Source organism: Drosophila takahashii, chromosome 3L, assembly GCF_030179915.1.
Source record: "Drosophila takahashii strain IR98-3 E-12201 chromosome 3L, DtakHiC1v2, whole genome shotgun sequence".
In the NCBI taxonomy this organism is placed as follows: Eukaryota; Metazoa; Arthropoda; class Insecta; order Diptera; family Drosophilidae; genus Drosophila; species Drosophila takahashii.
In genome coordinates, this window is record NC_091680.1 from 17,703,566 (window position 1) to 17,730,572 (window position 27,007).

At 38.4% G+C, this 27,007-nt stretch overlaps 2 protein-coding genes across 5 annotated transcripts in view; both read right to left on the reverse strand.

The window, feature by feature from the left end:
- bma (SCY1-like protein bma) overlaps nucleotides 1–3,317 on the reverse strand; it is a 24,943-nt gene extending 21,626 nt beyond the window's left edge. For 2 of the 4 annotated variants that reach the window (XM_017142373.3, XM_070214376.1), the window contains exons 1-3: nucleotides 2,528–3,315; nucleotides 1,678–1,803; nucleotides 1,494–1,592 (exon numbers count right to left, since the gene is read on the reverse strand). In XM_017142373.3, the coding sequence (XP_016997862.1) occupies nucleotides 1,494–1,592; nucleotides 1,678–1,803; nucleotides 2,528–2,710 (408 nt within the window). In that variant the 5' untranslated portion in view covers nucleotides 2,711–3,315. Of the gene's footprint in view, nucleotides 1–1,493; nucleotides 1,593–1,677; nucleotides 1,804–2,527 lie in introns of all 4 variants that reach the window. The other 2 variants (XM_070214377.1, XM_070214375.1) reach the window with 2 other exon arrangements.
- Nucleotides 3,318–3,370: 53 nt separating this feature from the next.
- On the reverse strand, nucleotides 3,371–25,712 carry LOC138912884 (uncharacterized). The gene is made up of 4 exons (XM_070214499.1): nucleotides 25,661–25,712; nucleotides 22,808–22,976; nucleotides 12,669–12,722; nucleotides 3,371–3,612 (listed from the first exon to the last, which is right to left on the reverse strand). The coding sequence occupies exons 1-4, from the start codon at nucleotides 25,710–25,712 to the stop codon at nucleotides 3,492–3,494; spliced, it is 396 nt and encodes a 131-aa protein (XP_070070600.1). The 3' UTR covers nucleotides 3,371–3,491.
- Between the last annotated feature and the right edge of the window lie 1,295 nt (nucleotides 25,713–27,007).

Genomic DNA, 27,007 nt, shown 5'->3' on the forward strand with positions numbered 1-27,007 from the left:
CAAATCTCTCGTGTTTCTGCTGTTGGTGCGACCCTGGCTTTTTGTTTTTCCCATAGCTTTTCCTTTTCCAATTTTTCGTTTGTTTTGTGTGTGCATGTGAGTGCTTTGAGTTTTACCTTTTTGCAATTTTCAATGTAATTTAACTCGAATCGACTTTCAGGGAAACTAAAAACTATTCAGGAGGTTCTCTGTTCGCTCGGTTATTGTTGAGCTGTTTATGTGGGTATAAGTGCTGTTGTTGTTTCTGTGTGGTCTTAAACAGAAGAGGTGCAGTACGTTTCGTTACTCTAGGGGATTACTTTCACTTTCTAGGAATGTGGAGCCGATAATTTTAATTTTGAATTAAATAGAAATTTGTCAAATTATATAGTTAGTGATTATTAAAGCAAAAAGTCCTTAGAAGACCTATACAACAGGTTTCTCAACACAAATTCGTTTAAGACAGTAACTTAAATTTACTAAAAATCTTTTCCGCGTCAACTCCATTTTGTGAGTTCAACGTTCAAGTTTTTGCTTATATCCCCAAATTAATTTGAGTTAAGTAACTAATATAATCCAATATCCTGGCTAAAACCACCTTTAAGTTGCGACACGCACTGTGCATGTGTGTGCGTATCAATTTCTGAGCTGTGCGGACCAACTGAAGCTCTTTATTGACTCAATCTTGGCAGCGTAAACTTTCCCCACACACACAAACACATATTCGTAAACACATACAGACATACATATAGTTGTGTGCGAGAGCTGGCGTTTGTGTTTCTGTCATGCATACCCATCAGTTGTTAGCTTCTACTAGCCACCAGCCACTAGCCAACAGCCACGCCCCCTGCACGCCCATTCGCCATTGTGCTCAAAGTCAAACTATGCACTTGGCTGGCCTGCAAAACTTTAACAAAACACAGCAGCAACACCAAAAACAGTGCCACAATCAACCCAACAGTCTAAACATTGTTCCGCAGTACCTGGGAAATGGTAGATGAAACAGTAGTAAACGTGAATTTGCACCGACAAAAATATAACCAAATTGTTATAAAACTTAAAAAAAAGTTTGAGTCGTCAGCTTAAATTTGAAAGAACTCTAAAAGTTTAAAACCAATTTTTATAAAATTTTTAGATTTTTATCTATTCAAATAAACAATTTTTTAAAAAATTTAAGAGAACTGTATATCAAGGTTTTTTGGTCTATAAAAACACAGCATTATCATACACCATTACAAAAAATATTATTACAATCAAAAAACAAATTTTTAATTGATAAAATGTTTAAAAAATCAAAACATTTAATTTCTAAGTATTTTAATTTTCTACCAATTTTGTTCTGTGTCCGAGGAGGGAAAAGCGTAAAGGGGCAGAAAAAGCCGTAACCAATATGGGACTGAAAGGCAACCAGGCGACAACACAAATTGCAGGTTCGTGTCGCTGTCAGCCAGGCAAACTAGCAACTTGCAACTTGCATCTCGCAAATGGCAACTAAAACTGTGGCCAAAACTCACGTGAAAGGCCAGCACATTCGAGAGGCTGGCGAAGATGGGCTCGGAGGCGAAGGCCAGTGTATCCGCACTCTCCTCGACCGTGTGATAGATTTGCAGTATCTGCGGGGCAAACGGAAGGGTGAAAAACCCAAGCGGGGGGTCTTACGGAAAAGTAATTATCGATTGGGGGCCGGGACAGACTCACCCGCGGATGGCGGAAGCGCTCCAGTGTCTTCACCGAACTCTTTAGCAGCTCCGTTATGGTCTCCTTGCGTCGCGGTTTGTGCAGCTTCTCCGCAATTTTCTTCTCGAATATAAACACCGAACATTCCTGCGAAACGGAGAAGCAATTACGTTAAGAAAAGAGTTGAAAGAACGAGGCTTATTACATCCTTGCAAGAAAAGTTCTTAAATTTGAGTTAAAATTATTTATACTTTTTTTCTATCCTATTTTTTTTAATGTTAGTTATTTCTTTTAATGTACTTTTAACTAATTTTTAATATGAAACAGTTAGGCTAAAAAAAAAAGTTAACAAAAACGTTAAAAGTTATTGACTATAAAATAAAATAAATTAAAATATTAAAAATAAATATGGAAAAGTTATGTTAAAAGCAAACATAAGCAATTTACGATGAAAAACAAGAATTCTATATAAAAATTAAATAAATTAAATCATCACAAAAATGTACTGCTAAAACAGGGATCAATGTATTAATCTAAATATTAAAATTTGCTTTATTAATAGGAAAAACGGCTTCCTTAATAAAAATGTTATAGTTTCTGCTTAAAAACGGATTATATAACCTTTATAAAGATGTCGTTTAATTTATGGATTTTAGATAGGCTTCATTATAATTATTCACCTCTGTTTTATTACTTTAGTCAATTTATTTACTTTGAGAAGTTAAATTAAAGTTTTATTATACAAATTGCTTTGAAATCAGTTCCTAGTAAAGTCGATAGATATTCAAAAGTACTTTTTCACCTTTAAGAGAAATATCTCTTTCATTTTGCCCCAAAGCCCTTGGGTCGGCCGCAGCCTCACCGCACTCACCTTGTTGTCGCTCTTGCGGTATGCATCATGGATGCGCCAAACCAACTCTGGGCCGGCACAGGCCACCGGCTTGCCGATTTCGAAGTACTGCGTAATGGGATTGCCATCGGCGACGCTCTGCGTGGCTGTGGAGGCGGCCACGTTGGTGCTCTTGAATTTGGCGAACATTGTGCCGGCGGGCATACCATCGATTAGCTTTGAGAAGACATTCGAGAAGCTGCCCTGACGCTTGGGCCCCGGCTGGATGGGGGCGGTGCCGCCGATGGTCGGCGCCGATCCACTTCCGCCCGCTGGCTCCCCGAGGGAGGAACCGGAAACTGCACCTGCACTTGCACCCGCTGTCGTTGCACCTGCTCCACCGCCTCCTCCTAATCCTACTCCTCCTGCTCCTGATGCCTGTGATGGCGCTGATGATGATGATGCTGATGCGATGAGTGGTCCACCTGCTGCGCTGATGGACAGTCGTCCGCGATTAGTGGCCGCTATTCCCACGCCTCCTCCACCCAAACCCTGGCCATTAAAGTTGGCGTGCCGACTGGGAATCACCGACTGCTGAATCACCGGCGGATCATAGACACTGAACCCATTGCGAATAACCGGAGATGGAGGTCCTGCCAAGCCAATGCCGCCGCCAACGCCGCCTCCTACGGACACCTTGCGCTGTGGCAAATTAATGTCGAGCACCGTGCTGGCGCTCCGCTGTCGCACCGCTGCCACGCCTCCCGCACCACCTGGCACGCCCACAGCCGCAGCCGCTCCCGCCACACCGCCGACGCCCCCGCCCGCTCCGACAAACTGCTGCTGGCCACTCCTGGCCGGTGAACCCGTTGCCACCACTGCCGCTGCCACCGTTCCCGCTCCAGATCCAGATCCTACGCCCACTCCGGCAGATACCGCTCCTGGTCCGCCCGGGGGCGTTATTCCCACAGCGCTGCCACTGCGACCGCGTTGCACCTCCTCGACACTATCCAAACGTGAGAAAATTCTGGCCGCCGTTGTTGCCGTCTTTGATGTCTAAAAAGGGAACCAGGAGTAGTGCTCTTCTCCAGACGGTGCTTGTCCTTATGCCTCTGCTTCTGAGCTTCCTGGAACAAAAGGAGAAAAGACCGTCAGAGAAAGGCAAATTTCACTTTAATTGCGGCCACTTGACATCGCTCATACGCCTCGTTGCCCAGGCGACCATTTATCCCCGTACTTTTGCACTGGCAATTAATGCGCTTATTGCCTTCGCTTGGCTTTTGTGCTCAATTTATACACTCATTAACTCCCGGCAAAGGGAGAGTTTAAATTTTCAGGTGGGTCGGCCAGTCAAGGTGGGTTAATTCTATTCGTAATTTATTTCCACTAGCCAAGGGGAGAGCATTAGTTTTATAATTGCAAAATATTTCGCAGGAATGTCCACCGCTCTCTAATTAGCAAGGATAATTTTGGTATATTTATACGAATAAACTGCATTTGTGTGCGCTTGAAAAGCTTAGTCAAACACAAAAGATAACTGACAATCAATAACAAATTGAATAAAACTAAATTTTCTATTTATTTGTTCAACCATTTTAAACGGACTTCGTTTTATTTTTGCTCTGCTCTTCAGAAAATATTTATTTTAATTAAACTAAAATTACTCACTGTTATCATTTAATTTTGTTATTTATGTTTAGCACAATATACAATGCTTTTGTACGGCATCATGAATTTAAAGAAACTTTAATGAGTCTATAAAAACGATTACGTACTTATATTTAAGCTATCAATTTCATTATTTTCACCGACAAGGTACTTAATTGAGTAAAGAGTTGGCGGGATTCGTTTGTAAGTCTTTACTGCACCATAAGCTGCCCGCAATCGGATTGAATAATTTAAAAAAATAATTGGGAAAGGATATACTCGGAATGATGTGAACCTATAAATAATAATTTTATTTAAAATTTAAAAAATATTTTAAAATGTTTAAGCAATATACAAAATTTGGAAATGAAATAAGAAAGGGGAAAATTATTTATATTTTTATTTATTTATATATCAAAATTATTATTTTTAAAAATAGAGCATTCAAGTTTCTGTGAAATTTAAAAAAATTCTGTAAAAATAAATTTTCCTACGCCATGGCATTCTTTTGGCTGCTTTACACAAAACTGCACAATTAAAAAGTTAAATGAGTTTGGCCCCGACCATTCATTCCGCATGAAAACGTAGAAGAGCGTGTGATTGTTGGCGGCAACTTTTTAGAAATTCATGGAAATGCGCTTACGCCGTAATCACTCTTTATTAATTACTGAAAATAGCGACAGCCACAGGGAAGGCATTTTTGCATGACTATTCGGCAATGGCAATTGCCCAAATGGAAGCCTAATGCAATTTGACTTGGCAAACATGTGTCAAAGTGTCTGGAACATATCTCGCATTCTGACTGCACTCACAGCTTGCCCTCGACGACTTTTCCGGCTTTTCCGACGACTTTTACCCCCGGGGCCTGTCTGCTCTTTGGTGTACATTCTTTGCCAACTGAATTATTCAATGCAAGTAAACATTTTCGGCAAGATGCTCGCCCCGAAGCTCAGAGGGAAGCCGACAAATTGACTTGAGACATCTTACTTTCTGGAGGAAGCGAGAGGACTTTCGACGAGCCAACGAGGCTACATAAATTTCGAGCGAAACGTAAAACTATTTAGTGGAAAACGTTCACTCGCCCAGGACCTTTGCAATGTTGCGTGAAATTTTTTCCCTAAATAAATTGTGTTGATGGTAAATAAATAAAGTATGAGAGCCCAGAAGCCGGACCGCATTGTGTGCTTAACGGGCGGCTATATAGACTATGCCACCGAGAACAAAGTATCCACCGACAAACAGATGGACTGGCCGACAAGCGAGGGACTGGCGGACAAACGAGGGACTGGCGACACCGGACACGGACTGATGACGGCTGACAGAATACGGCGGATGGAATACGGCGGACGGAATACGGAGGACGAAGGACATAGGACGAAGTCCGGCGGAAGACTATTGGCAGGGGCAACTTTCTAGGTCAGCATTTTACAATTGAGGGCAAACAAGCTTAAATATTTAAGACCGTTAAGCATGGCGAATGGATGCGGTTTGCTTTTATGGCATTCTATTTGCAATCTACGAGCCTTTGGAATTTTCTAGTGGGTTAAGTCCGCTAACGAACCATTTTCGGAAACAAATTTATACCAAAATACGTTTTGGCCGAGTTACTTTTTATTTTCATGGAATTTGTTTCAGGTAAATTATGTGGTTTTTATTGTGTTCTCGTATTTGTAATGTTGTAAATAAATATTGTAAATAATAATATGTTTGCATTATTACGTTTACAAATGTAAATACAAATCAGCAAATGCAGTTTTTCTTCGACATTAAAAAAACTTATTAAAAATAAACTTTTTTTTCCCCATTATTTTTTATTACGTTTATATGAATACTTTTACATTATTATTCTAATTATTTATGTCCATATGTACATTTAATTACAAAATTAATTGCCCTGCAAGCAAATAGAAAAATCAAATTTGAATGCGTAAAACCAAATAAATAAATGGACCGCAAGTGAAATAGACCGTATTTGCTTTTCATTTAATTATGGTTTGTAAAATTCCACCATGCATTAAATCGAAAGCAAAATCAAGTTAATTAAAACCTTACGCGATGGTAATAAATCAAATCATACACTCAAAATAAATTTAACCCTAAATTTTAGAAAATCGCCATTAAAATTTCTTTTTTCTAAATACAAGAAAGTTATTTCTAAATCTAAGGAAATTTTTCTTAAGTCAAGAAAGTTTTCCTTAAATCCAGGAAGTTTTTCTTAAATGTAGAAAATGGTTACCATGAACTAAAATCACCCTAAAATCTAGAAAAAATGCCCTTAAAATTAGAAATTATTTTCTTAAAAATAGAAAGGCAAACGAAAATAATAAAATATTTTGGCAACACCTTTTCTTAAAATGAGTGCCCTAACCCTAAAATTAAGCTAACCCTAAATAATAGAAACATTTTCTAAAAAGTAGAAAGTTTTTCTAAAAAATAGAAATAGATGTTTTCACATGCTCTGGCACACCAAAATGTTCAATGCCAGAACTTGTCAGCTGCCGGGCGGCTGTACTCGTAGCGCAGACGGTTAAAGCGCTTGGTTAGAATTCGAATCGACCCTGGTTCGAGTCCCAGAGCAAACTATTTTTTACCTTTTTTTTAAAGTTTTTTTTAGTTTTTTTAAGTTTTTTTTATTTTATTTTTTTAATTTGTTTTTTTTTTACTCCTTTTTTTATTCCTTTTTTTATTGATGGCAAGCGGTAAACCGAAAATAATTTGGTTTATATTCAGCTATTTACTATATACTACACATAATATAAATTGCGATAGCATAAATATATACATATGTATGTATGTATGTATGTAAATAAGTAAGACGCGAATGGTCAAAATTATGCAATTAGTATTCAAATGTGTTCTCCGCTTGACCCTTTACATACAATGCTCGGTTTGCCACAGCAAGTTTAAGTGCTACAATGGCCCAGTATGTAGGCCGTTCGCTCCTCGCGCGGGAGACCCGGGTTCGATTCTCACGACGGACAAGTAAAAATGTAAGTTTTTTTCATGAAGATAAAATATTAACTAATCATAATTTCTACATTTCCCAATCTTCCGCAGTCCCGTAGTCCACATTTACAACCACATTTGGCTTTGGTTAGATAAGAAATCCAAGCGCAAATACATAATAATAAATACATAACCTTTAACATTCACAATATACAAGACACACAACGCCTGCATATGTATGTATATAGGGACATAATATAAACATATATACAAAAAAAAATCATGATTGAACATGTTTTTTTGTTTTGTTTTCAATTTCTATTTTTTAGGAAAATTTCCTATTTTTTAGAAATTTTTGCCCTTAAATTTAGTAAAATTACCCTAAAATTTAGAAATATGACGTCAAAAAAAATCAAAAATATAGAAAAATGTGACCCTAAAATTTAGGGCGAGCTTGTCTTGAAGACAAAAGGGCGATTTCCTTGACTTTAGGGTTAATTTTATTTTGAGTGTATGCCTGCTTTGTGTAAGCATTATGAATAAAATTAATTTAATATATTCCATAAAATATGCAGGCTCTGACGAGTGGGTATCGAATTAAAGGCAATATTTCACCATCATCTTTCATTCGCCGAGTGGCCGCTTTAATCAGCGTTAAATGTGGCTGTTTAATGGCAGTAATAATGATGGCGATATCTAATCCATTGATCAGCCATCGGGTTTCTAATAAATGTCATTTCCATTTGAATTTTATAAACTGCAGAGGGAGTTCGTTTCGTTCGTTTTGGGGGCAGTGAAAATCCGTAAATGCGAACCGCTCGTGGCTCGGACACGTGGACTCTCGGCGGTTTTATTGATTTCGTTTTGGGCACGAACCCCGGCTAAAGCAGCCAAAATTAAATGATAAAAGCGGAGCGCAAACAAAGCAGCTCCTGGAACTCCGGGCATTATTTTTGGACCGACTGGGCGGCGGGGAAAGCCAGAGAGAGAAAGATTTTCCTGTGTTATATTTGACAATTTCAGACACAGAGACGCAGAGTGTGTATTTAGTGTTTCGTCCAACGAGCAATGTGAGTTAAATATTTTTAGCCGAAAGTCAGACGAAGTTGGGCAACAAGCGCCCAACAAAGTAGGCCGTAAAAACAACAACATGTTGCCAACTCAAGCGCTGATTGAAGACAAACACACAAGCACACACACAAACACAGGCACAGCACGCACAGTGGCCAAAACAAACGATGGCAGACGCACGCACACAGATGTCTCAATTAGAAAAAAACAGATATGATGGTCCTTTAGCCGCACCATCACACACGAACTCACGCACACCCTCGCACCCATCACTGTGTTTGTCTGTGAGTGTGTGTCAGTTAAGGCAATGCGGCCCATCTTTTGTTTGCTCTTGCCTCATTTATTGTTCTCCCGCCGAGCAGGACAAAAGAAATGCACAGCTAGAGAAGACATCCTAGACTCAAGGATATCCTTTTAAAGCTTTAAATCTAAACACCCAACAAAAACTAAATTGTTGGGGGTAAATTTATTTGTTTTAGCTTTACTAATAATAAATCAATGCAATTTAAGAATAGATTTAAAATTTCTAAAAAAAAGCCGACTTAAATAAAGTTAAAACTTTCAAAATATTTGTGGATAGTATTGTAAATGGCGACGAATTGAGGAATAAATATCTAATAATAGAACAGAAAAAATAGAAGAAATAAATTATATTTTCTTTCGCTTCCTCATTCTGTACAAAATTTAAAAGCATTTTTATTGCAATAAAAAATAACAAAAAAATATTTGGAAATTAAATTTAAATATGAAACAATTTGAGCGCAGGATATAGGTCCGTTTTCTGGTCCGTATATTAAATCTGAGCTTAAAGTTTTTTATTAAGTGTAAATTGTTGTTAGAAAAATCTCTCCCTCTCGATTCGCTGAGTGTAATGAAGTTTCACTTTTCCCATCCAGAAGCAAATGCGTTGGCGTGCCGGAGAACATGAGAATAGAAGAACAGTAGACCAGTGGCTCCCCCGTTGCAAGTCATCTACATTTGCTCCGCTTCTGGCCGGGAGCAGAAGGAATATTCATTGCATACTTTCCAGCAATTTCCATTCGCATTTCTTGCCGACTAACGACAACTGCTGCGGTTGCACCTGCTGCAATGCTAATTACCCCCCCACCGATGGACTCGAGTGGGATCTGCTGGGGCTGGGGCAATAATCTCGGACCATTAGTAAGGGTTCATACCCCGTAGGAAGAGCAGGAAGCTGTGGAGAGTTCAATACTCGGGCAGTGAGACAGAACAGAGCTTATCCCCCTATATTCCGTTGCCATTGCCCTCGGGCACTCGGCACATTTGCATATTACGCATACGCCACGTGAACGTGCCCAGGGAGCTGAGCTGTCACCGAGGCATTAAGGCTGCTTAATTAAATCTTTTGCGTAATTTGTTTAGTTATCCTCCACAGTATCCACTTGAAAATTTAATGGCATCGAGTGGCATTGGAATGTGTGGCAAACAAAGGCGGCTTAAGACTCTGGTTAAGTGCGGTTGACGAGGGTTCATAATTGAATTGCGGCCAAATGGTAACTGCAACGCCAGCCATCTGTAGAGAGACAATCGTGGCATAATTAATGGCCACCAAGGACTGTAAACTGTTGTTCTCACCGACCAAAATGAAATTACCGCCACAAGGAAACCTAATTACTGGCTCGAAGATAGAAAGAAACTAACCAATTCCGAAGAATGGGCAATTAGTTTCGGGGCAAGAGTTGCTCCTCAGATGTTTTTGTTATTCTTATGCGTGCGTGAGCACAATATGTTGCCCTGTTTGGCTAGGCGGATTAATTGCCAGGCCAATATGCGTCAAAGTCAGGCCTCGATGCCCCCGTGCGTTAATATGTTTGCTTTGGGCCAGGCCAGGACCCATTCTCGCTTGAGTAATCAGTTTTCAATAAAGCCGCTCTGTTCGGGCATTTAACAGCTTAGGCCAGAGCAACAACTATCATGTTTACAAGCAATCCGGGGCAAATTCTGTGCTGGGGAAATCCAATTTGATAGCTTATTACCGCTCACGCAACATGAATTTTAATGTGAATGCGCATATGCCAGAAATCGTATTTATTCGATTTTAATTTGATATCAATGTAGCAGGCTCAAATTACAATTTTAATGGATGATGCAAAGGCAGCAGTCTGATGGGAATTTATTGGGGTTTTAAAGTGACTGTATATAGATTAAATATATTTTTAAATTAAATTTCTAATTAGCCTTAAGGTTCAACATTTGCATCAGATAGGAACACAGTCATAATTTTCGAAGAAAACTCTAGTTAGAATAGACCACATTTCGCAATTTCTGTAAATAAACCTTTCACAAAAATATCATAAAGCCACAGAATTTTAGGTGCATTTCTGTGCAAGTGCCACAACAATTTGCGAGATCTAATTTCGCCTGGCATCCGCACTGACAAGGCATCCTAATTAATTTCGTGCACACAACATAGTCAATGGAAGATATTTTCCAAAAATTTCGAGGCAAAATGATGAATTTCAGTTTTGCCAGGCGACAATGAATTGCAAATTGCCGTAGTGTCAAATGTGCAAATAAATTTTTGCAATCGAATTGCGAGGGCGTGTGTGTACCGAAAACTAATCGAGCTGAAGTGTGGCACAAAAATGTGTTATTTACTCAACAAAAGAGCACAAATAAATACAGTGAGTGACAATGCATATTTCCGCAAGACTTATGCCTTTAATACGATACACAAAAAAATGTTTATGTGCCAAATTTGGCTCAAAAAAAGAAAATTTAATACTTTTTAACGCGACCCAAAAAAAAATTTGAACATTTTTTACTTCTCAATCTTAGAAGTTTGGATTTTTAAAAAACATTTTTAACAATAAAAAGCTCAAACAAAAATATAATTTATTAACCAAAATACTTATTTATTTTGAAATTTGTAAAATTCATTTTTATAATGATTCAAACTTTATAACAAATTTGCTTCCTTGTTTGCGAATAATACTTTAGGAGAAATAAAATTCTTTAAGCAGAAAAACCAGTCTGAAAGAAATGTGGCTGTCTCGCCATTACTTCCAGCTCTCAATTATGTGCATAAATGCAGCAAAAAATAAAAAAAAAACAAACAGCAAACAAAGCCTGCAGCCATGGACACACACAAGAAACAAAACATACACTCAGCTCAGAAAGTTTTTCCCCCTCCGCAGTTGACTTAATACTTAATGGCATTTAGGGGGCATGGTGGAAATTATTTTAAATTGCAAAGCCAGAACTCGGAGGACGTCCTTGTAGCTGTCGCTGATGTTGAGTTATGGTCCTTTGTTGGCGGGCAAAAGACATTACAAATTATGTCATTACACGGTTTTCTTTTATTTTCTTCAAATTCACTTTTTTCCTCCAATTTAAGTTGCCTGCAGTTATTTAAAATCACTTAAAATTGGCAACATGCTCGAGTCCCGCTTTTTGCCCTCTCCTCGCAGCTTTCGCTCCTACTTATAACTTTTGATTTGCGTTCCAGGCGAAATTATAAGCCAGAAATTTGCATAAGTTTGAAGTGAAATTTTATGCTGGAAAAAAGAGGAAAAACTACAACCGACCGACCAGTCCTCTCGAGTGGCTAAAGTTGATGCAGAAAATATTGCATTGAGATGGAAAATTGCTGCAGGGGTGTCGGCGATTTGAGCAAATTTCAAACAAATTGTTTTCCTTTTAGAGCATTTATTGAAATGCACAATAAGCCGTGGGATGGCACGGTTTCCGCGATGACCTAAATACACTTGGAGGGTGCTTGAAACAACACAAAAACCAGGTCGTCAAGGAAGCTTATTGGTAAGTAGATTATGCAATAAATATATTCTGCCACTCTGTATTCTAGTTATGAAAAAAAGTTCAAAATATGTTGGTTGTAATTTCATTATCGTAACAGGCTTTCAAAGTTATTTTTAAAAAGCACCGTGATTTACATTTCTGTATAAAAGAGCGAAAAGTTCAAAGTATTATACTCGTTAGAAGCCAATTCAGTCAGTTACTTCAATGTTCAATTCCATTGTAATTCTTTTCTATTGAGTTCGTCATTTCTCTTGAATAAATCAATTGAATTCAAGAGAGACAGCTCGTTATAAAAATAAATATTCTATTTATGATTTATGTTTTCCATTTATAGAAAACATTTCTATACTTTAGTCACAGGCCAAAACCAACAAATATTTATTTGAAAATTCATCACACACAAGGTCAATCAAATTACCCTTCACACATTGTTAAAGTTTCCATCAAGCATTAAATTCACTTGAAATTCCTCAAATAATCACAATTTAATTAGTTGCGAACATTTTTATGGGCGCACCAGCACTTGCCTCGTATCAGAAGCATAATAATCACGCATTCCTGCGAGTACTTTTTAATTAGTTACGTTTATGGTTGCGACTTTAATGCATTTTGACAGCTAAAATCAAAGGACAAAGTCAAAACGGCAAGAGAAAAGCTCCGGCAAAGTTGAAACATTTTGAATGTGGTTTCAGGGTTTTTGCCAGGCAGGTTTTCCCCCAAATGCGAGTTGTTCACTCACCTGAAATGACCAGGTATGCCGCACGGATCACAATGCAAAACCAAGACCGCCGAGCTGTGGCAAATAAAAAATACATTTTCACTTTTATGACTGCCATATAAGAGGGGGATTTAAAGAACTTTTTCTGTGCGAAATTTAACTTCGCTGAAAGACTGCTACATATATTGAGAAATCGGAATTAAAACTACATTTCTGGGTGGTTACAAAATAAAAGCACAAGTAATTAACTTTTACTTGTATTTTGCTGAATTAATATTTTAGGAATATTTTAGTTTTTGATAAATTCAAAATAAAGTTCGTCACATTTTACTAGCTATAAAAACGGATATTTTTAAAATACTACACTACGTTTCTGTGCTAGTTACACTTATAAATACAAAATTTATATAATATAATTTTTTATTTTAAATTATATTCCATTTAGCCAAAAACTAGATACCACATTTATTTCGGAATATGTTCTTCTTGTCAGCAACAAAAATGATTTACAAAAAGTTTCAGCTTAAAATAAAACTTAAGAAAGCAAAAGAAAATCAATTTTTTTTCTTTTTACCGCTTTCTTGAAAAAATTCAAAAAAATTGCGAGGAAAAACTTGTGAAATCAATTCAGCGTTTTTAGCACTTGATAATCGCGCAACGGCAAATGAACGGCACATTTAACGGTTAACGGCTAACGGTTATGCGATTCTCAAAAGCGAGTACCGTTGAGTACAAAGAAAAACGGCAGCGCCAACGACACTTTCACATTAATTAAACGCGTTTATATGCAGTACACAGGCTCACACACACACACGCATCCAGGTTGTACAGGTGAGTGCTTTACCTGCGTATGTGTATGTGTGTATATCCGCTGACCGTTGCGTATCCGCACCGTTGGTTCTTAGAATCCACTGTAACACTGTGACCTTAGAATCCCGCTGCCACACGTTCGCACGCCGTAAAGTCCCCAAACAGACTGAATCTGCGACTCCGCCGGAAAGTCGAATGCTCCGTGCCGCGAAGCAACAGCTCGAAAAAGTCCCAATCAACATAAGAAAATGGCCCAAACTGTTGCGCAAAGTTGGGGACCGACCAGATGCCCCTCAAAAAGTGTACTAAAAAGGATGTGGTTGTGTGCGCAGGCGCAGAATAGGGGAAATGGGTTCTAAAACAGCTGAGAAGCAACAGTTTGTTGTCGAGGGGGTGAAAGGGGGTTGGGGATTGTGGCAAAGTGTGTGAAGGACGGACCGCCGGTTTCTAGAAGTGGGTCTCTCAGTCAATGTCATACTCGTGGAGTTCTTTTTCCCTTTTTTCCTTTCGTACGCATGTAAATGGGGATCTTGGCAGCTGATTTCTGACTTTCACGCTTGTTGCGCCCCTCAAAGAGCAATTACCGAGTCGAAATTTTGGGGTACCGAGTCTACTGCAATTAGTATGCCCAGCGAGAACATTGACGCCTTTCTATTTGCACATTAAACATTAAACGGGCAAAGTGTCCACCTGGCCAGACAGCGTCGCGCACGTGACGCACATATATCTCCCGTATTTAATTAGTTGGCAATTTTTATGCCACACATGAACTGCCGCGCCCTTGGCCAGGTAATTATCCTTCTGGCTGCTTTCACCTGCCTCTGACTTAGCTGCCCCCGCCAAAGTTTGCTCTTATTGTTTGCCATTCTTCGTGAGCGGCATTAGTCAGCACTGATTACTGTCTGCCCTTTGATTTCGTTGACAAAGCAGCGGCTATAAATACGCGATCAATGGGTCAGCGGGAAATCGATACTTCTAAATGGAATTCTATTTAAAACTCGTTTTTCTCTTAGCCATGGCTAAAAAAACCTTTTGAAGGGATACTGTAGTTATTATTAGATTTTTTGAGGTAGTATTATAATCTGTATAAGCAACTACTAACGGAAAGTTCTATCAAAGGTTGTAAGTACAGATTTTGGCCAAGCTGATATGAAAATATTTTATTTCTTTTATAAATAAATTATATATCTCAACTAAAATTGGTTTTTATGTATTAAACGGTATGCATTTCTGGCAGTAATTATTATCACAAAGTCAATCATTTCTTTAATATTTATTTTAAATTGTTTCTTTTATATTTATTTATCTACGATTTTGTCTTTTTCAATCCCATAATTATTCAAATTTTTTAAGGAAAGCCATCGAAATTTATATATTTTAGTAATTTAAATCTACTTTGGAAATAAGATATTTCCACAAACTTCATAGATTTCTATGAACCTTTGCCATTTTCGTGTCATGGATGTAAATAATTAAGGTGCAAGAACATTCTAACCTAATTAGAAATTCGATAAATTGATTTCGTTTACAATTTGTGTTTAGTTTTCAAGTTGCCCCGGAGCTTTTTGAGTGGCCCGACCTCCAAGTTATGATTTTGTAATGAATCGATAACTTTGGCAACCTTGTGGTAGCCTGTCATAATCGAAACTAATAATTGAGCGGGCTATTAATAAATATTTGTTCAATTAGCAAAGTACTTGCAGATGCACTAAAAACCAATGACAAGGCTAAATGCTAAGGTCATCAAAAGAGTCAGACGAGCTGGGCGAATCACTTGCCCCTGCCCTTATGTCTCTCCATCTGGCTACATCCTTGCTGCAGCTTATTTCGCCTCTTTATAAATATCGCCGGCAAAGTATGCAGCATAAAATGTGAGAGCTCGATGGTGGAAAATGGGTTGGAGGTGGGGGTAACAGGCATTCAGGCCAGAGCACACACGTTTTCCCATTCTCGTCGGATGTGTTTGCCTTCTATGTTTTTCCTAGTCTGTTTGCTTTGCCTCACATGCACGCACAATCGGCCAGAAAAACATTTGTTTATTCTCAGGGCCCGATGCCACATCCAACTGCGAATAAATGAATGTATATCCAGGTAGAGCTCCGATTTCGATTGCAAATCGCGTTGGCTAATGGCCTGCAACGGTGCAGAGTCCACCAGATGGAGCCATCGTAAAAAATATTGTCGGGATCAAGTGCCGGTTGAGTTTTAATTTTGCGGCTTCTCCTGTGCATCGATGTGAATATTTTATGATTGCCCCACACGCAAAAATATTCAAAATGTGAAAAATACGGAAATCAAAAATGAAAGCTCCTGCCGACAACCACAGGGCGAAACGAACGAAAACGAACAGCAAATCACATCCGGTTCCGTTCCGCCTATGAAAACAATTCGAGCCTGAAATATTTCAATAATATTTTGCCTGTACACGCCAGCCTGACCTGTCGCTATGCCAAAAACTGTAATTGTAATCCTCAAAGTTGCGAGAATTCATGACAGCATGTTATTCCGTTTTTGCAAAAAAATATATAGGTATTTAACAGTCACTTGTTTTTCAAATGGCTGCGCAATTTTGCACATTTATGCACAGCCTGTTATTGATATCACTGGTTTAGAGACAAAATGGTGGATCCATTGGAATTTAAATTTTCTGTTTTCAATGGATTGTTTTTTTTTTTATATATAGGCTAGACTTTGACTGTACAAAGTTTGAAAAAATAAACTTAGATAAAACTGTTATGAAAACTGAAACTCTTGTAGTTCTTGAAGCTTCAAAATATTATTTAAAATTTGTATTTATTTTTTATATATTTATTTGAAGATTAATTACCTGTACAATAGGGTTTCCATTGCTTTAATAATTTGGGATCAACAGATGTCTTTTCCATTTAATTAAGTGTGTTAAACTGCTCCAAATATTTTTTTAAATATGTTAGGAACTCAAAGGACCTTGAACTTTTTAGGACCTTGAAAATATCAGAAATTATTATTCTTTCCGTATTTATTTATCTTTAAATTATTTACTTATTGGACGCAAACAACAGATGTATAATTCCACATTTGTTAAATTTGTCAAACAATTTTAATCGAATACCTTTGTAGCTTTTATAATTGCTCTATAGTTAAGCATCAGTATCAACCGCCACCGCGTATTAAATAAACTAGTCAATTTTCTGTGCTGGCTTAAACATGAAGTAAACAATATTAGCCTCTGGCCCGAGGCACATGGCTTTGTTGGCTAAACAATTTGAAAATTTTAGTTAATTTCAGCGCTCGTACACAGGCTTAATTGACCGAGCGTCGGTCGCACATTTGTGGGGACAGACAATTAGGTTTCGGACATGGTTTCGAACGACAACAGCAACCGCAGGAGCCAAATATGACTATGGCCCAATAACAATCAGCAGGATGGCAAGCTGGTTGGATAGCTGGTTGGCTGGCTGGCTCCCAACAACAACACTTTAGAGCAGGCCTACACGGACCCGGCTAATACAAACATGAAAGTTAATTAAACCGAAAGTAGACTGACATGAATTTATATGGTCTAATAATATGCCTCTGGCTGAAAGGCAAAAACCAAGGGGGAAAAGCCTCAGCAACAGCATCCCCTTGGTGGCTTTACGCTTCGCTTAATAGCAAACAATAATTAAAAGTGACAAGTAAATTAGTTTCAGCCGTCAACTGATTGCGAAAAGAATGCGAGCAAGTTGTTTTGCTAATTTTTTATTAGCCACTGCGATCCGGCGGAACCGATATGGGCTAAGAGCTTCCGTTTCGCACCTTCTCCGAGTTTGAGTTTGAGCTTCCGCTTTCGTCTTGCGCTTTCGTCGATGTTTTATTCATGCGACTATTAACTGATTTTATCACGCTACAAATATGCACTACAGGGCGTATGCATAATAAATTCCAGACACCGTTCCAGGCATTGTTTTCGTTTTTACTGCAACAGCAGCTGCTTTTTTTCTCGCCGCACCAATCTGTGCGCCGTTTGCGGCCATCTTCGACGCATTTTTATATGCCAACGCTGTTTTATGACCTTGTTTATCCTTGTCACATGGCCCAAAGTCTTTAAAAACCGACCACAACTTTGATGAACTCGTAAAAAAGAATAACGAATAAGTGGAAATGAATTAGTGTCGAGGATCGAACAGTAGTTACCCAGTAAATGGGAGGATAAAGCGGCATTGATTAAAAAGGACATACTATTATGACAATATTAAAGTGATTTCTTCCGAAAATATGTTTTCAATAGCTTTATTTCCTGTATAAGTTCAAATAAGAAAAATTATAGATTAAAGACTAATTAAAATAGATGAACTAGTTTATATTTTCCTTAATTTTAAATAAGTATAATATATAAATGATTTTAATTACACAAATATTTTGAATCAAGAATCAAACAATAACATTTTTAAATCCAATAAAATCTGCAAAAACAAAAAAAATCGCGTACGAAAGTAGGCCACGTCCCCGACCAAAAGAAAAGTCTGTTTCTGATGCCTCTTCATCAATGAGTGAATAAATTCCAAAATGGTTGTCAAAAAAGCGTCACAGAGAAATTAATGATGACTTTTATACGCGAGTAATTCATGGCATTTTCATAATAAACCCACCCACACGCACACATGGGATACCTTTAATTTGATTTCTAAGAAAAGGAAAAATGTGGAAAATATTTATATTTATGAACGCACGAAAAGGGGACAGACACGAAAAACAGAGAGAAGAAAGAAAAGCAGGGAAAGTGCCCAAAAAACGTACATATGTCTGCGTATCATTGTGACTTGGCGACTTTTTAAAAAGCTTTTTTATGCTCGTTTGCATACACTCTGATTTTGATAGCCTTCAAAGTCAGTTTAACAGTCGTCATGCGATTTATAACGCATAATAAGACAATCAGATGAGGAAAATGCGCCCACGTGCAGAGAAAGACCAGCAAATAAATACTATACATATAAATTTGTGGTCTCAGGTCTTCTAAGGCGATAAAGCAAATTGACAATTTCCCCGACCGACGACCGCTCTCCGATTTCCCGACTTGAAGCTTGTCAGCTTCTTACGGCGGTCAGCAAAGTTGTCAAAGTATTTGCGGCACAAAAGTTTTTCTTTCCCTCGTATTTTACTTAAAACTAAAAACAAAACTAAGCACGGCAAAGAGGAATCCATTGGGTGGGTAGTGGCGACAGGTGAAGTCGGAAAATTGTGAAACATTTCGAAAGGTGATAAAATCCTTTCTGAGAAATACCACATTATTGCGCAGCAGATTCGCATTTGCCTTATTTGGGACTTAGAATATTTTCATCTGGAGCTTGCAAGTTATGATGATCATATTTAAAAAGGACTTAAAGTTTTTGTTTTTATAATTTAAGTTTTAGGGTGTCTCAAACTTTACAATTAACATAATTAATAAAATATTTATGAGTGAATTATATACTTATTATGTCACATTTACTGTCATTTTATTAATGTTAGTCCTCACGTTTAAAATGTGTTCTTATCTCAGCTACCTGACCCAATTAAATTTATCTTAATCTAAAAGGCATTAACCGTTGTCTTACAATATAACCAAAGCCGAAACCCAGCTCCAATCAAGGACAATCAATAAGTATAAACCCACTTAACCTGATTAACTTAACAACTTTTGTTTTGGCCGACAGTCTTGAAAAGGATTGAAAGGGACCCTTTTCCCAAACCCAATCCCAATCCAATCCCGAATATCACCGCCCTTGTGGAGAGTGCAATCAATTGCAAATTGAAAATTCAATTTTCGTTAATCGGCTTAAGCTAACCTTATGGCATACCTCTCCGGTTTTCATAATTCAACTTTTTTCCGCTGCCACGGCCACATGAAAATATGTTGAAGTTCGTGTGTGGCAGTGTCGAAACTTTTGGTTGCCATGACGAGGTTTTTGTGGCTGTCGTCGCTGCAGCTGCAAAAATGTTCAGCTGGTGCCGCAGCAAACCAAACCAAACACCAGCATATTCTATTGAGTTTTCGGTTGTTTTCCCTGGCTTTTACCCTGCCCCTTTTCCTCTAACCTTGTCTGCGAAAAATATGGCCAAGTTTTTGGGGAACCAGCCGCAGGCAATTGCGTTAAGGTCGGTATTCTAGACTTTTAGTGCTGACATTGATTCTGGGAATTTCTTTCTTTCTTTTAAGTTGACCAACAAAAAAAGCAACCACGATTGTTTTAAAAAAAAAATGCTTAAAAAATTGTATATTAAAGGTAAGAGAATACACAAACAATTATAGAAATATTATAGGTAAGGAAATTTTGAAATTATAATTGCCTATGAATATGATTAATTAAGTTTTTTCATTTTTGCAAACATATACAAATATTTCTTATAATTGTTTTAATTGTTTTAATAACCATTTTCAGTTTCTTCAAGTAGTAAGAAAATTTTTGTGATATGTACTCTTATCTTAATGAAACAAATAGAGCAATAAAAGAAAATTGCCACAAATGTCAGTTAAAACCAAAAGTTCATACAACGAATTCAATTTAATTTCAAGAGCACATTTCGTTTGGTGCCTTGAAGTTCGTCTGGAGACCTTCAATATCTTAGGTAGAGTGAACTTTTAATTAGTTCACTGGGTGAACAACAGACCGGAAATTAAGCCAGTGAACATTTTTGTGGGTGTGTGCCATGTTTTTCCAGGCTTTCCACACACTTACATCCACTCACGGATGGGCTAAACCAACCAACCAACCAAGCAACCCTACATCCACCCGCTCACCGATGTCCTTTTCATGCAGGAAACACTTTAATAAAGGACTCGGTGACCGGAGCGGCGGGAGCAAATGCCTAGCAAACGGGGTCCTCGACTACGGCTCAAAAAGGACCACTCTTCATTTGGATGAGTGCATGTGGGCGTGGCCATGGGCGGTCTGCATACACACGTGCCACGCCCCCAGAGATGCGAACCGACTATTAATTAGCCTTTGTTTTAAAGCACGGCACAAATTGAAATGCATTTTTCACGTCACATTTCTGCATTCTCCCGTTGGCCAAATGGATGTTTATCCGCTGCAAAATGCATAAAAGCGTGCGGAGTGCATGCAAATGCAGTTGCATACAGAATGCACTTGTAACTGTGGCAGCAAACAACCAGGTAATTCGATTCACTCGACATCGAGATGCGGTGTAATTGTATACGCGTTTTTTCACCTGATCTCAGCAATTTGCAGGTCCAGCTTACGGGATTGAGCGAAAAAAACGTGAAAACACATGCAAAGCACAATCAATCTTCGCTTACTAAAAGTTCAAATTTTTTCAAGCTCTTAGTTGAATTTTTCAGATAAATTTACAAACAGGAAAAATGTATTGGGTCTTTACATTTACTAAAAAAATATCTTTAAAATGTCAACCAAATTCCGTTAGAATTTTATCTTTTTCTTTTATTATTTTTCTTTATTTTATTTTTGTTGAGCAATAAACTAAGAAAATATAATTTTATTAAATTAAACAATAATAATAAGAAGGCGGATAGCATTCATGATTTATTAAACTTTTTCAACGGTTACAAGCTACAAAAACTTGCTGTTTGTCAGACAAACAGATCTACTGCAAACACCAATCACCTAATTTGTATGACTTGAAAAAAGAGTTAAGAAAATTAGAGTTAAACGAGTTCAACTTCTCTGTTTGTTTAGTAACTAGCAACTTCACTCGCAAATATTCAAGTCAGTTGAGTGAATGGACTGCGGCTGTCACCTGCGCGGAATGCAACCGAATACGACCTGCGATTCCCAGGTGCAGTCAGTATAAGAGCAATAACAACAGTATGCATATTTCATGGCTGGCAACTGGGCCAAAAAGGAGAGCCAAAGGTAAATAAGGAGCAAGGAAAGTAGGGAAAGTAGAGAGAAATTGAGTGCAGCCGGGAAGCGTAATCGCAGTTTGAGCTGCACTCGAGCAACAATTTGGGTTCTTTCGGCCACGTCGTTAGTTTCGTTAGTTTCGCACTTGGCTGTCGGCCACATGGGGTTCCTCCCTGTCTCTGTGTTTGTGAGTGGGTATCCGTGTGATGTCCTGTCACACACATACACCTACATGTAGAGACACGTTGCGTGGGCGTGCAGCCAACAAACTGCATTATTTACAAACTTGCTGGCAAACGGAGCTTCGCGGAGGCGGCAGTAAAAACTTCACTGCGCAATATGCGGAGTATCATGCAGGAGCTTTTCCACGCCCACAAAATCCTGCAGATATTTTTCCCCTCGCTTTTCACTACCGATTTTTCCCCCGCTTTTCCTCGATTTTCCCCCCACCCACCTTGACTCTAATTAGACTCACGCACTGCGTCTTTTGGGGCTTTTATCCTGCGGGTTAACTCGATTTCCGGTTCGATGCGCTTTTGTTTGTGTCGGTGACCGGAAATTAGTTTCGTTTATTCTTTGCTCCTCGTTCACGCCATTATTTGCGATCGGGTTTTTCATTTGCTGCGAGATTTCTTATTTGATTTTGGTCCACCAGCTCTGACTGACTATTTGCATTGCCAACAGTTGGACCAGAAACTTGTTTGCCCAACTTGCAATCAATTTCTTCACAGGGGAAAATAATTTCGAAAAATGGATTTATTATGTCATTTAGAAAGATTTAAAGATAACACAAATTTTGGTTTTAACCTAAGGATTTAATAATTATATTTTTTTAAATATAATTAGAGGAATTTTAATCTTTTTCGCAATAAAAATATATATATTTATTAAATCTAGACCTCACTTTCTAACAAATATTTGCCTTTTTCTTCTAGTGTCGGAGCCGAAAAACTAAAATGAAGCCACTTTTGGCCAACTGAGATGCGACCAATGGCCGGAACGGCTGCTCATATTTCATTGACCAGCTGTGGAGCACTCAGGGTAATGAAAATCACACAGAAACCAAAAATGAAGAAACTCTATTTGCCGAATTTCGCACAGCCAGTTGGCTCTTACATGCGTAGCCAAAAATATTTCCCAAAAAGTCAACATGCAATTTAATTTGAGTGTTGCTTCTCGGGTTGCAACTTAAGGCGAGCCCCTTGAAATTTTTCCATTTGAAAGCCGAGCGAAACCATCGAGAGTGTGTCAGAATTTGCATTGGCATTTCGACTTCTTCTCGAGACGTAAGCAATGGCAATTTGCGTCAAACCTCAGGATGAAAGGATGTGTAAGGGGGCATGAATCGGGACAGATTTCACATTAGCCCCATGACATCTCTTCGCTCAATCCGAACGCACAGGCAAACAATGGGAGGCCACGTAAATGGAGGACCGAGATTCGGTTTTTGGCTTGTTAAAGTAGAAATAACAATTCCTAGAATTACAATAAAAGCGGCAACAGCAACAGGCTAAGTATAGGCATTACCCTTTGGAGTCCTGCGCCACGGTTGACTTCCACTTGAGGCACTTTAAGTCCCAGTCCCAGTTCGAGTTCGAGTTCCAGTTCTGGGTTAAGTTCCTCTCAGCCCCTTCATCTCGGTTTTCGGTTTTGGGTCCTTTAAGTCCCGTGTCGTGTGGCGTCCGTGTGGCCCAGCCTCACACCACCTCTAATACAACGAGATTAAATGTCCTGTCGCAGCGGGCTTAAGCATTAAGCCCGGGTCGATTCGCCTCCTTGCGGCAGTTCCTCGGTGTTCTTCGTGTCCGTGTTGGTGTTGCTTTCTGTGGTGCTGCTGTGTTTGTATACGATTTTGGTGGAAAACATTTTACCGGCTGGCAAGTGAAAAATGCACTGGGTCAAAAATCGCAATATAAAGTCTAGTAAAAATCCGCTCTAAAATTGATGGTTATTAAAAGAAACAAGAGGGAACGTTATAGTCGGATGCCCCGACTATCAGATACCCGTTACTCAGGTAAAGGAAGTGCGAGGGAGATGGAGATAGAGATAGAAAACGTTGATCACGCATAACTTTTTAACGAATGGTCCGATTTGAAAAATTTCTTCTACATTTCGATAGGTATTGATAAACACAATAAAACTGCATTTTTACTTTTCCAAAATATTAAAATTTTTAAAATCGTATATAAGCGATGGTGGGCGTTAGAGGGGGCGTGGCACCATTTTGAAACAAACTTGCGCTGCGTAGGAATTCCTTAAATCTGCATGCAAAATGCCAATCTTCTAGCTTTTATAGTTTCTGAGATCTCAGCGTTCATACAGACAGACAGACGGACAGACGGACAGACGGACAGACAGACGGACAGACGGACAGACGGACATGGCTAGATCGACTCGGCTAGTGATCCTGATCAAGAATATATATACTTTATGGGGTCGGAAACGCTTCCTTCTCCCTGTTACATACTTTTGCACGAATACAATATACCCTTTTACTCTACGAGTAACGGGTATAAAAAAAGAAAAAACAAGAAATACCTCTCTAAATATACTTTAGAATGTTAACCCATCTTAAATATATGATTTAAATGTTAAATCGAGACAAATAAAATACACAAAAAAATGTTATTTAACTTTCTTTCTGTGTAGCTCTATGTGTGCGATTCAGAATAAACATTGCTTTTTGGTAGCTGTTCTATTGCTGCTTATTGTGGCAGCCAACTCGCTCACTTCCTTGCCAAAGCAAACCCACAAACAACAACAATCGAGTCGAGTGTTGACGTCTGCACTTATTACCCCAACCCTTGGGCCAAAAGCAACAGCCTTACCCTTAACCATTCCTACCCCTTCCTTACCCCTTCTGTCTGCTTGGCTTTTGTGACCAGCTGTCAAGTGGGCTTACCCCGCTCGCCGCCCCTTTTCTTTGTTTGTCTCTATATGCAATTCAATTTATTTTTGTGTCGCTCATATTTGCAAAGCCATACACTCGAGGAAAACGTAGGTGAAGTTAATTAACTATCTTATAAGGAAGTTTAGAAATTTTTAAAGATTGCGATTAACTTAAAATCTACTCAAAAGAAATCAGAAGTCTCTATCTAATTTCTTATTAAATTCTATGCCTTAAAGAAACAATATGTGTCTTTTACATTAGGTAGTAACTTAAAAGTAGATAAATAAGTAGGTATGTATGCTAATTGAAGAAATAATAGTAAATGATGTAAATCTTTTAGGATAAATAATTAATTAGTTACTATGTCCCTCACTTAGCATTAATACTCAAGAGACCAGACATTTTAAATATTTAACTAAACAAATCCATTAGTGGCCGAAAAATAAGAGGTGGAATATATACTTTACTCCTTACTACCATTATAAAATTGCCCATTAAGATATAATATTTTCAACATACTTTTTTGACACTAAAAGTTTAATGTTTCATATATATTCTATCATGTGTTTTTTCTCAGTACTTGTGCTGACAGAAGGCCTTTGCTGTGAGCCTCTTTAAATTCTATTAAAGTCCTTGGAGCGCCTGAGGTGCTAAGGTTACATAATTAAATTGCAGCCCTGGCCTGGCAATTAATTAAATGCCTCATTTATTAACGCTTTGTTAGGCAATATTTTCACAAATGACTACAAAAACAAAAGAACGAAGGTTCGGAAAATTAAAGCAAAGACACAAAGACACAGCGGCAGCAGCAGTGCCATAAAAGCCACCACCAAAAACCAGCCAAAATACACACAGAGATGCGCGAGCGGCAGACGAGGCGGTATATAAATTTACGCATTACGCATACGCCGTGTGGTCGGGCACTGATTTATTTTTAACCTCAAAGCGTCATTCACAATAAAGATATTTTACGTTTATGACCCACAAAAATGGAAACTTTTACGTCGGCAGCTAACAACGTGGCAACATGGCAACTTGGCAACATGGCGTATGCGCAACAATTTGCAAGGGGCGTTCACTTGTTGCGGTTGACCGGGCTTAAACTCTAGGGGCCACAGACAACACCCCACGATCTACCGAACCAAAGCTCCAGTTGACACGCCTCCACCTAATCGAGCCATTTTTGTGGGCCGTAATTTAATATGCGGCTCGCAACTTTAATATGCTCGACACGTCGCCCTTTGGGGTCGCGCCTGTTTATCCAGCTACCAACACACATTTTATAACAAAAAAAAAATGTAAAAACGTGGAGAAAAACAATTTTTTAAAGCCACTCACTTTGGCATTCGATTCATTTGATTTGGCCGCTCGGCTGGCTTATGCAAACAGGCAACAGCCACTCGAGCAGCCAAAGCCTTTCAGTGCGCGTCAACAATTTACATTGCCATTGCCCTCTCGATTTGAATACACACACAATTCACACCGCTCACCATCCCCATCAAAGGACCTGAAGGATTCTCCCGGCTCTCCCCCATATCCCATATATAGGACAAAGAAGGCGGACAATAAAGGGAAATCGAAATTACACTGACTGAAAGGTTGTCACAATGCCGCTTTGGGCCATAAAATAAAAATCCCCAAACGAGCTAAGGGCAAATAAGATTGATTTTAGTACAACCTGCGTTGTGGTTTTACAATTTAATGGTTTAATAGTTATGGTGGCCTGCGATTGAACCACCATTGTGGTTAGATTTTATATTTTATCACAAAGAGGTGGTGGGAATGAGAAAAACTATAAAATGTGGGGTATTTTAAGCAGATTGAAAACAATTGAGATGCATCCCAGTTGTACATATTATAGCTCAATATTACCAAACTGAAAGGACAATTAGTTAGATAAGTAAAAATCTAAGATATTAATTGTGTTAAGATATAATTTGATTTAATAATAATAATTTAATTAATATTTATTTAAAGATAACTTAGTCATAAAGACTAGACGTATATCATTTTATTTATTCCAGCAAATTATTATTCCACATTTAATACTATTTAAAGTTAAGGTTGGTTTTCATTTATAGTCTGAGTTGAACTTTACCTCCCTTATTAAGATTTCTTCAATTTTAATTTACTTGTTCTCTGAGCTAAAAGGTTATTTATAAATGTCTAAATATAACCTGCATCCTGTGAACTTAATTTACACAATTTCCCTTTGACTAAATAAATTTATACTTGCGTTTCCTCCTAAACCAATGTGCAATTGCTGCACGCTTTACTTCCTTTGCCGCCTTCTTTTTTTTCATCGCTCCTCCCTGACGCAATCAATCAGCGCGTCAAGGGTCCCCTGAAGAGCTTCCCCCGACCCAGGAATCCGCTGCCGCTGTTGGAAACTGTTGGAACCCAGATCCGGAGTCCGTACTTTGGTCCCCGTCCAGGAGCATTTGCTTTGTTGTCCTGTGCCTTAACACACGAACACCAGTAAACGCACACACACACTCACACAAACATTCGCAGTAAATGCAAAGTAAAGGTGTTCGGACCTCTCGTTACGTAGCCGTCCAGTTGGCCAGAGGACAATGGCAGGGTGAGCTACCCTGCGATGAAGCCCATTTGAGTGCCGGCCGAGGGCAAGGGTTCAGAACACACCGGCGACCTGCATAATATTACGACAAATGCTCAAAACTTTTTCAATAAGCAACAACTTTTGATGCACAACAATATATAACAACAGATGTGCTCAAAAGAATAGTAAAAAGTCATGGTAAAGGGTTAAAAAATACTAATCTATAATGAATATTCCTCGATTAATTTAAATTTAAAATATTAAATACATTTTA

Coding starts and splice junctions, on each gene's coding strand:
- LOC138912884 (XM_070214499.1), bottom strand. CDS start 25,712: ATGGGATATGGGGGAGAGCCGGGAGAATCCTTCAGGTCCTTTGATGGG. Junction 22,977..25,660: donor CAGGTCCTTTGATGGGGATG/GTGAGCGGTGTG, acceptor AGGTGGTGTGAG/GCTGGGCCACACGGACGCCA. Junction 3,613..12,668: donor GGCATACCTGGTCATTTCAG/GTGAGTGAACAA, acceptor CTTTTGTTCCAG/GAAGCTCAGAAGCAGAGGCA.